Source organism: Scomber scombrus, chromosome 13 (genome assembly GCF_963691925.1).
Source record: "Scomber scombrus chromosome 13, fScoSco1.1, whole genome shotgun sequence".
NCBI lineage: Eukaryota > Metazoa > Chordata > Actinopteri > Scombriformes > Scombridae > Scomber > Scomber scombrus.
In genome coordinates this window covers 28,923,878-28,934,441 of record NC_084982.1, presented here as the reverse complement: position 1 = coordinate 28,934,441, position 10,564 = coordinate 28,923,878, and the positions used below count along the sequence as shown (strand labels likewise).

The 10,564-nt window shown below is 36.5% G+C and overlaps 1 protein-coding gene across 1 annotated transcript in view; it reads right to left on the bottom strand.

Moving 5' to 3' along the window:
• Nucleotides 1-1,523: 1,523 nt before the first annotated feature.
• The window catches only part of il10rb (interleukin 10 receptor, beta), a 30,359-nt gene continuing 21,318 nt past the window's right edge, over nucleotides 1,524-10,564 (bottom strand). Inside the window, exons 6-8 of the mRNA XM_062431870.1 lie at nucleotides 8,304-8,461; nucleotides 7,267-7,439; nucleotides 1,524-6,623 (exon numbers count right to left, since the gene is read on the bottom strand). Coding sequence (XP_062287854.1) covers nucleotides 6,395-6,623; nucleotides 7,267-7,439; nucleotides 8,304-8,461 — 560 coding nt within the window. The 3' untranslated portion in view covers nucleotides 1,524-6,394. The remainder of the gene's footprint in view (nucleotides 6,624-7,266; nucleotides 7,440-8,303; nucleotides 8,462-10,564) is intronic.

Below are 10,564 nucleotides of genomic sequence, written 5' to 3'. Positions count from 1 at the left end.
AAACTACAATTAAGCAATAAAATCAGACAGTTAAAATAGAATAAAACAGAGTAAAAAAGTTTATTTTTTAAAAATGTTATTATTTTCTTATTCCTGTTAAATAAGTGAAGTATGATACCTCAAAATTGTAATGAAGTCAGTGACTCCAGTTTGACAGTAGAGGGAGACATTTATCACCAGTTATATTTCTGATGGGAGGATTATGTCCCACATTCCTCTGCAGACAGTCATGCTGCAGTGGAAAAACGTCCTCTGTGATTTATGGCTGTAAATCGTTAATGTTAATGTGAACTTTGAACTTCAGAGCCGATCACACACAATACATAACCGTCTGAGTTTCACACGTCATATTTTATGTCTCTGATGTCATAAAATTCATTATCTCATTGTAACTGTGATAATATGAAATGAAATGTGTAGTAAACTACAGGGGGTTTTCGATTTATTGTCTTTATCATCCAGAGGTGTTAAATCACCTGGTTTGATCCTCAGCAGTGAGACTTTAACTTCACATACTGTTCAAAGTTGCTCTAATTTGACCCTATTTGGGAGAAGAAAACACCTTAAACGTTTCTTTTAGCTAGAAATGTGATGGTTTTACAGAATATACAAAAAATGGTTATCAGCTTGTCAATCAACTGTGAAGCACTTTGAACTACATCAACCTGTATGAACGCTGCTATATAAATAAAGTTTGATTTACTGATCACATTTTTTTTAAACAATGCACAATTTAATCACATTTAATATAATTCATTGAAACATTATGTTCTACAGTGTTATATAGCATTGGATCATTATATCGTGTGATTGTAAATATTTTTTCTCCATCAACAAAAAGTGTAAAAACTAGAATAAAGAATAAACTCTGAAAGCTTCATTAAGGATTATTCACCAAATTATTAATGACTGAATTCATGAATGATTTGAGGTTTCCTAAATTATGTATAGAGACTAATAATTAGGAGATACTGTGATATGCCCGAATATGAATGTATATGAGGATTAACTGCAACTGAATGTCTTATTTCATCTTCAGAGAAATGAAAGAGACGTTATTGTGCTTTTTATTTCACTTTCATAATGACTTGGAGGAGACGGCAGGACAGATAAAGGGATACCAGCCTGTGCAGTGATATATAATCATAATTACTGAGGACTTGGACTTAAACCAACAGTCAGGAGCTCAAATAAACATTAAAGCAGTTTTTCTTGCTGTAATCATTCCTCCTGCTCTACCACATTTACAGTCTTTTTAGCATCAAATTCCCTCCTAATGTTTCCCTGTTGAGCTGTGGTGGAAGTATACTAACAAGAAGACTTTGGCACTAAAAACACTGTAACGTTGAAACATAGATATATATCATATCATTATTATTATTATTGTTGTGTTATTGCTTTATCTGAGCAAAAGTCCAAACTTAAAATATTCAGTTTGAATGACGGAAAACCAGCAGGGACAGTCTGGAAAGTAGTGTGTGTGTGTGTGTGTAGTAAAGATATCTCAACATCAAACTTCATCATCGGGTTATTATTTCTTTATTTAATTTGAATGATTGTCCATTAACACGACTGCTGCTGCTGCTGCACATGATGAATTGGTTACACACAGAGAGAGCTTCACAATATTTACAACTTCCACAAACAGTGACGGGCAGGACATCGAGGCAGCAGCTGTCAGGTTTCTGAAAACTGGGCTTTTTATGCTTTCAATTCATTTTTATTCACTTGGATTTTTTCCCTCCATCTTATTTCACGTCCAGATCAGCGTCATTTATTCTTTTTAAAAAAATGTGTACATTTGTGCCACAGTCGTTGCCTCGACACTCGTTGCAGATTCAGGAAAAAGGCGTTTTGTATTTGTTGTTATAAAGCAGATGAAAGTCATTTAATAAAATACACAGAGCAGAAATACACACACACACACACACACACACACACACACACACACACACACACACACACACACACACACACACACACACACACACACACACACACACACACACACACACACACACACACACACACACACACAGACACACACACACACACACACACACACACACAAAAAGGCTTAAAGCTTCAGATTCTGATGAATATAATGATGCATACAGACAATAGACAAGACAGTAAAATAATCCATACACAATATAGACAAATAAACTCCAACAAAAACATGAAGAAAACATCTTTGATACAAATTAAAATAAGTCAAAATAAAACAAAAACTAATATCATGTATCAAGATTCTATAAGAATCATAAATGGAAGAATAACAAGGTCAATAAAATAAAACCTTCTTTCAGAAACACACACAATAACTATAAAGAAAACATTAACTTTTCAAATTCAAATTTCAAATTCATATTGATGGTTTTACAATGATTAAAAAAAGACAGATAAACATATTTTTAACTGTTTCCTTTCTTGTGTTTTTTGACACAGAAGCTGCATGAAGAATTTCAGAAGCACTTTACACTCCAGCTCAGTAATAATCAGGTAATATTCTGATAATAAAGGGGTAATAATAAAGTAATATCATGGTAATTAGTACAGTAATAACAGGTAATAGCTTGGCGTTCACAATGTGTATATCTAGATATTATTAGAAGAGTGTTCAGGTCATCATTTGTTGTTTGGTTTAATCAATATTAACATGAAATTAAAGTATAAACAATACATTTTGTATTTTCAAGCTTTAATGAATGATTATTACACAGAAACTAAAAAGGCTACCTTCACATTACATTTAATATAATTAAAGGTGCAGTCTGTTGAGTTTAGTGGCATCTATCAGAATGCAGAATTGGCAGAAATGTAATATAATATTACATTAAGTATGTTTTTAATTTGTTTTTAATCATATATCAAATATGATTTATTATGTTGCCATTCTGGGCAACTTTAGAAACAACAAATTAAAACATAAAAAAATATGTTTTAATTTGTTTCTACAGTTGCCCAGAACGGAAAAACTTAACACTGACTCTTGAGAGGGACTTTTGTATTTTTCGTTGTAGTTTCACAGCTTACCACTAGATGTCACTAAATCCTACACACTGGTCCTTTAATGTAGTTTTAGTTAGTAGCCTCTTTATTATCTGTAGATGTGTTTCTTTATTATTGCCTTTTGTTTTTTTGACTCATTACCTTGTTACTAATATTTCTCTGTAATATTACCGACATACACCAACTCTGCTGAAGTAATGTCTGTGGGTTTATTTTAGACTGTGCGCTGTGTAGACAGGTTTTTTTCATTATCATTATTATAATTTTTTTTAGGTGTTTTTTTTTTAAAACTGCAGGGCGAATTTACTGGTACTTTATGCACAGAAGGTATATTATTATTATTATTACATCATTATAAGTTTTTTCCATTGGATAGACAGAGATGTGTTTTCTATGTGATGTTACATCTATCAAGCTATTACTTTATTATCATAATATTACCCAACAGTCAGTAGATTTCTCCATTTACAGTTTTTCTAACGAACACATTATTATTATTATTATTTTTTATTTTTTTAAGCAAAAATGATTAACCATATTAAAAATATGTATGTGACTAGGTTTTACACTTGACTGGCAACGACCAGCACTGCCTAAAAACAGCAACAACAGTATATTGTATATATATGTACACACAGTATTTTCATGATTGGATGAAGAAGCGTTCACAAGTATGGAGGGAGCAGGTTATGTTGGTTCTTTGACACCGTGCAGACACGGAGGAGGACTTACAAACATGAAAATATAACACAGCAGCAGGATATCGGAGTTAAATTTAAGGATCCTCTTCAAAGCGAGAGCATGGATATATTATAAGAGCTGGACACTGGACCAAAAATAGCGCCTATTCATTCCTGTAAGAATTATTCAGCCAGTATAAGCCAAGTTTCTAGCTTCTAAGTTATTCGGCTTACTGCACATGCTCAATAGTGTTCCTCAAGGTTTTAAATCGCTTTTTTAGGCTCGAGGAAAGTTTTACAAATATAAAAAACCTCCACGAATCAAAAATGTATAATAAAAAAGAGTCATAATTCACATTTTATTGCAGTTCAGTCTCTTTTACAATGATGGTCTATGGGGGAAAATTATTTTTGGGGCCGCAAGGGGATTTTTTTAGCTGCAATACCACGAGTGATCACTGGGGGAAATCTGCTGATAGGCTGAGCAGCGTTGCCCTATCAGCACTTATAATACATCCATGGAAAACAAAGTTGATTAGCTCATAAGAAATTCTCCTTAATTGTAAATATTCCACGATTGGCTGCAGGATAGTTGTGATATAACGAATCCTGCTCGTAGTTACACGAGTACAATTGAAGAAGAACATATTTTCGACTGGAGGGAGATTTTTAAAACTCTTCAACGCCATTTTATGACCACACAGAACGTAACTTTCACCATCATATCAGCCGAAGTATGAGAGAAAGATGGGAAACCAGCGGGGACGGTAATTTACTATAATTATATCATATTTCTTTCAGTATTTTCCAATATAAAACATTTGTTCCTGACAAAAACAATTAAATTAATGTGAATGGACTCTTGATTAGTGGCAGATTATAAATGGATGGATGGATGTACCAATTTTTTAAAAAGTTGATGCTAAAAATGACGCTCGTCCATTATGAGACTCTAATTCTACTTTTACTTTATAGACATTAGACGCCTCCCGACAGCTCAAGACACATTACCTATTGCAGTATTTAAGATTATTTTAAGTTTCTAATGGTTTTTTGTTTTTTTAACCCTGTTGACATTTAATCTTTTTCCTTACTGTTTTTCATATTATCCGCTTTGAGTCTTTTTTTTTTTTCTTTTTCATAATGACATCTATGTTAACATAAAGGTCATTTTCAGATGTTTGTACTCTCTAAAACCTCAGTGGTGGGAGGTGTTGCTCCAGACAAGTATTCAAAAGGCCCACGTGAGTCTTTGAACATGAAATATGAGGTGGGGCTTTAGAAAGAAAAGCTACAAAATGTACTCAAAAGAAAAAAAATCTATAGCTTAAAAGCACATACTCCAACTATTATAAGGTTCTCATGCCACACAGCTACAGTAAAGTATCCGTAACTGTATCAGTATCAGTTTAACGGGTAAGACCAAGCGTGTTAGTTTCCGAAAGAACAAAAGACACAACGCTCAACAAGTTTGACACCAAAGCCTCTCACAGTTTTTTGGCCGGCAGCCACGAACCAGTTTAAACAATGACCGAGGAATCCAGTCAGGTCCATCCTGTATCAGGTGGACTTAATGCTTCCTCTGTCTGATTGGAAAAAACAAACATCCTGATGTCTCATATTTTAGTCACTGTCTCATGGTCATGGTCGTTTTTTTGGCACTAAATGGGTCTCAGCGGGTCATGTGACCTGCGGTTTTAACAGTTTTTACAGGGGAGGGCAACACAGGACCGGAGTTAGGTCAGGTCCAGGTTATATTGGGTCTTATCGGGTCGGGAAGGGTCCAGTTCTGCTTCAGTGTGTCAGTATATTTAGAATACTACTCGTTAATGGGTGACTCTCCTTTATTTTCTTAAAAAAAATAAAAATAAACTAATGACTAGTATTTGGTATTAGTAGCTCACACCTCTGATAATTGTAAATAATAATCCTTTTAATTTAATTATGACACAATAAATGCATAAATACAAAGGAAATACATATGAATAGTAACTTGAATTTCATTCCACTTTATTTAATTGTTCGAACTGGTTTTATTTTATTTAGGCGTTTTAAATCTCCCGCAGATTCTGAGACAAGATCAATTTTGGCACCTTTCAGCAGATCGTATTAAATCAAGATCCTGTAACAGGGAGCACATTTTAAACAAATACACTGGAGCCTTCCCGACCAGAACGATCACCTGCGCCCCTAAAACTGCTCGACGCTCCAGGTTATAGGTCGTTAAGTAAGTTATATAACAGTGTTGAGACATGCTGTGTGTGTTCCTCCTGTTTTCCTCTCTGAAACCACAGCAGAGCTTTAACAGAACAATCGGTGGTGTCGACGTCGAGCTCTGGAGTGAGTTTGGTTTTTAAAACGATGGAATGATTTGACTTTTAAAAACCACGATTAGTTCAGAGTGCCACACAGATAAAATCGTATCCTGTCAGTCACGTTCAGGAATGTACCACGCATTTAAAATCAGCATTAACAGAACTTCCTGCTTCCTGGAGACACTGAGTGGCATCACAGTAGATGGTTTTAGTTTTGGTCCTTTTTTTCTCCATACTAGTAATTCAGTTTTATAGCAGACATGATGATTCCTTCCTCTCCTAACAGTGACAGCAGGAAAAAAAAAAAAGGCATGCTGCACATTTTCTACAAACCTCATGTTACAGCTTCTAAAATCTAAAGTCTTTTTTTTCCCCTCCGTTCTGCTTTCAGACACACACGTCTACGATGAACTCGTCTCCGATCGGACGTTGACTCTTGAGATCTGGAGCCATGTCCAGCATCTTCACCTGGTCCGGTTTGATGGGGCCCTGCCAGGAGTCTTCGGCTCCCGAGGAGGACTGAGCGCTGTTGGGGTGCCGCTGGCCAGAGCCGCCCTCTGTGGAGTAAACGCCGGAGTCTCCGCTGCCGCTGCTGCCCTGACGGCTGTGTCTGCCGCTGTGAACGTCAGAGAGGACGTAAAGTCATTTATTCATCATGACGTTAAACATTAAAGGTGATAATCAGCTGGAGAATGATTCTTTGTAAGGTCTTTATGCAACCATAGAAATAAAAGAAATCCCTTACAAAATGTAATGATTTATTAAGGCCCCCCTCACCCACACACACAAATTATTATTGCTATTATTTTCAATCATCTTTCATCTTTATTTTTTAATCATCCTTTTAAGACGTTTAAATATCTTTATTTTTTTCTTCTTTTTAAGAAGTTTTAAACATTTTCATCTTTATTTTCTTTTAAACATCTTTAACTCTATTTCTTAAACATATTTCTCTTTATTTTCAACAGCTTTTTAAAAATATATATTTTTATGTTTTTCTTCTTTTTAATACGTTTTAAACATCTTTAACTTTATTTTTAAACATCTTTATCTTTACTTTTTTTATTTTTTTATTTTATAAATCTATATCTTTATGTTTTTAAACATTGAGCCATTGGACCTCACAGTTGTGAACACATATCTTGGTATTTAAATGTCTTAGTTACTTTCTTCTGTGACTGCAGTTCCTTTAGCTTCCTATCGCGCCTCACACTCGTTCAACGTAAACATGTAAACATGAACATCGCACGTGTACCGACCTGCTATCTGGCTCCAGGCCGGACTCAGGCTCCAGCAGGGCCTCGGGAGGGGGGTCATGGATCTCCAGGAACACCGGCTCTGGACAGATGGTCACTTTATGACACAGCAACTCGCCTTCTGAATCCGGGGTGAGAAGACGAGGGACGTCCGAACCTGGAGAGTCACAGAAATACTGGACAGAAGAGAGACTGAGGTGAGACTCTGATGATTGTTCTGCTGGAAGTTAATATTTCTGAGCTTTAATGGGACGAATAATTACTATTACTGATGCTGAACTGTAAATGATTTAGACATGGTTAGTTATACTTTTTCTCACCAGAAAGAAAAAAACACGTGTGTATCAGAACTTAGTTTTTTCTTCTTTCCTCTCCCATTAATCATCTCACCACCCCTCACATTTATCTGCTGACCCTTTGGAGGGGCCCCACCCCTAGGTTGGGAACCACTGGACTAAACTAGCTAACTGTATATAAAGTAGTGTAAACTAGCTCCACCTCCAGCAGCTACAACAGTAACATGCTGCTCTAACACTGATGCTTCACTATTAATAATCTAATGATGTCATAATAATAATATATCAGTCAGAGGACCAAACCACTACTTTTACTGTAATACTGCATACTACATCACTCATAATACTGCAGTACTTTTACTGTAATACTGCATACTACATCACTCATAATACTGCAGTACTTTTACTGTAATACTGCATACTACATCACTCATTGCACTACTTTTACTGTAATACTGCATACTACATCACTCATAATACTGCAGTACTTTTACTATAATACTGCATACTACATCACTCATAATACTGCAGTACTTTTACTGTAATACTGCATACTACATCACTCATAATACTGCAGTACTTTTACTGTAATACTGCATACTACATCACTCATTGCAGTACTTTTACTGTAATACTGCATACTACATCACTCATTGCAGTACTTTCACAGTCAATACTTTTAGATTTTAAGGATTTTGATCACATGACTAATAAAAAAAGGATTTTAAATTGTTGTGTTGGTACCTCCTGGAAGTGTTTGGGCAGCTGGCCGGAGGGGAAAAATGTTGACTTGACGGTCTTGAAGCACCGAATGAAGACGTACAGCGAGAGCAGCACGAGCAGGAAAAACATCACCAGAGAGCCCAGGAAGCTCAAGAAGATGATCCACCACGGGACAGGACCTGTTAACACACACACACACACACCAAAACACACGTTAGTTCAGATTTTGGGAACCAGTAAACGGACTCTGTGTGGTGCTTGCCTTAAACGTGCCCAGTTAAGGAGCCAATACCCTCAGTCATACCTGCTCTCTGAATGGTTGAATAACTTAGAAACCCTCTGGCCTCAAACCTTTACACAACATCTGATTCCACTATTTCTGTCACAACATGTTGTACAAACTAGTACCACAGTGTCTGTATTACTAAGAGCCCAAATAAAGGGTGTTAAATTATGTGTGCAGTGCAACAGATTGTAGGTTTAGTTATTGCGTGTTTTACATCTACTGAGAATAACTGTGCTAATAACAACAGGTGCAGACAGCAGTGTTTAATAGAGGGTTTTGTGTCTTAATGGAGAGTTTGGACGAGCAGAAATGTGATCCCATGGAATTACAGCTTCTAGTGCAGGGGTGTCAAACATGCGGCCCCAGGGCCAGAACCGGCACGCCGAGGAGTCCAATCCGGCCCACTTTCCTTCCTATCTGTCTGTCCTTCCTTCCTTCCTTCCTTTCTTACTTCCTTCCTTCCATCTTTCCTTCCTGTCTTCTTTCTTTCCTTCCTAATCCTTTTTCCTTCCTCCCTTTCGTTTTTCCTTCTGTCATTCCTTCCATCTTTCCTCCCTGTCTTCTTTTCCCTTTCTTCCTTTCCACTTTCCCTTCCTTCCTAATCCCTTTTCCCTTCCTTCCATCTTTTTACTGGTCCGCCCCACATGAGATCAAATTGGGCTGTATGTGGCTTGATCCTCCTGCTCTATTGGAAGAGGTTAACTAACATATTGAGTTACAGCAAAAACAAATATTACCAGGTAGAAAACACGGGTAGAAAAAAACCTGTTCTCTGTGTATTGTGTCATTGTGCCTCCGTCTCCTCGTCTACATGGTAACAGCAGGTTAATACCTGCCTTTCAAATTTATTATTTAAAAACGCAGTTAGCGTCAGAAAAATTACCTTCAGGTTTGGTAAATCACAATGCGAGTGCTAAATAACATATTTACATTTTCTCCTCCCTGTATTTTACACACTGGGGTTAAAACGCCTCATATTACATTCATTATGGTAAACTACTGATATTACATTCATTATGGTAAACTACTGATATTACATTCATTATGGTAAACTACTAATATTACATTCATTACGGTAAACTACTAATATTACATATTCATTATTGCAAAAGTACTAAATGTACAGCGCGTATTATCTAAGTGTGCTGCGTTAGTAGATCAGATTGCAAATTTTTTTGTGGGTGATGTCATGTTTGCACACGTTTTGGAGCACCCTGGTGGTCGATTGGTTAGAGCACGTGCCACATAATCGCAGCGTGCCAGGTTCGAATCCGGCCAGGGACCTATGCTGCAGTCTCTGTCGATTGTATGCCGTGTCCCACGCATATTTAATAAATATCCCATTTGGCTGTTCAATACTTCTGTTCTCGGTCTCTTACTTTAAAAGGTAGTTAAGTTAAGTTACCAAGGAATTATCTTACACCCTCTCTCTCCTCCTGTTTCCTATCGGCCTCTCTGCCAGTTACTATATAGATAAAAGGCAGAAAGCCCCCAATAAAACCTTCAAGTTTTTACACACGCAGACCTTTAGTAAATCAGGCCCAATGTGACAAAAAATGAAATTCCTTTAGCAGTAAATAATTTATGATCCTCTGCCAACGTGTGGCATGGCTGCTGTCCAGGTGCTGATAGCAGGAAGAACAGCAGTTTACACAGACCTGCTGAGGATTAACGGTCCAACTTGACCATAAACTCATTCGTCTGGAATGAAAATGAGTATCGAGTGCCATAAATCAATTTAGAGTTTCTGCTACTTTCATCCAGAGTGGCATGCCTCCCCAGACATTACCTGTGTAGCAGTAAGATTACATTAACTCTAGGGTGAGTTTCCCCCTTTATCCTAATGCTAAATATTGACTCTAAATCCACATTTTAAGCTGATATTTAAAAGATTTTGTCACCTTTTTCACCCTCCGTGAGTTTGCAGGATTGTACATGTAAAATATTATTGTCTTAATATTATTATTATTATTGTTATTATTATTATAATATTCAT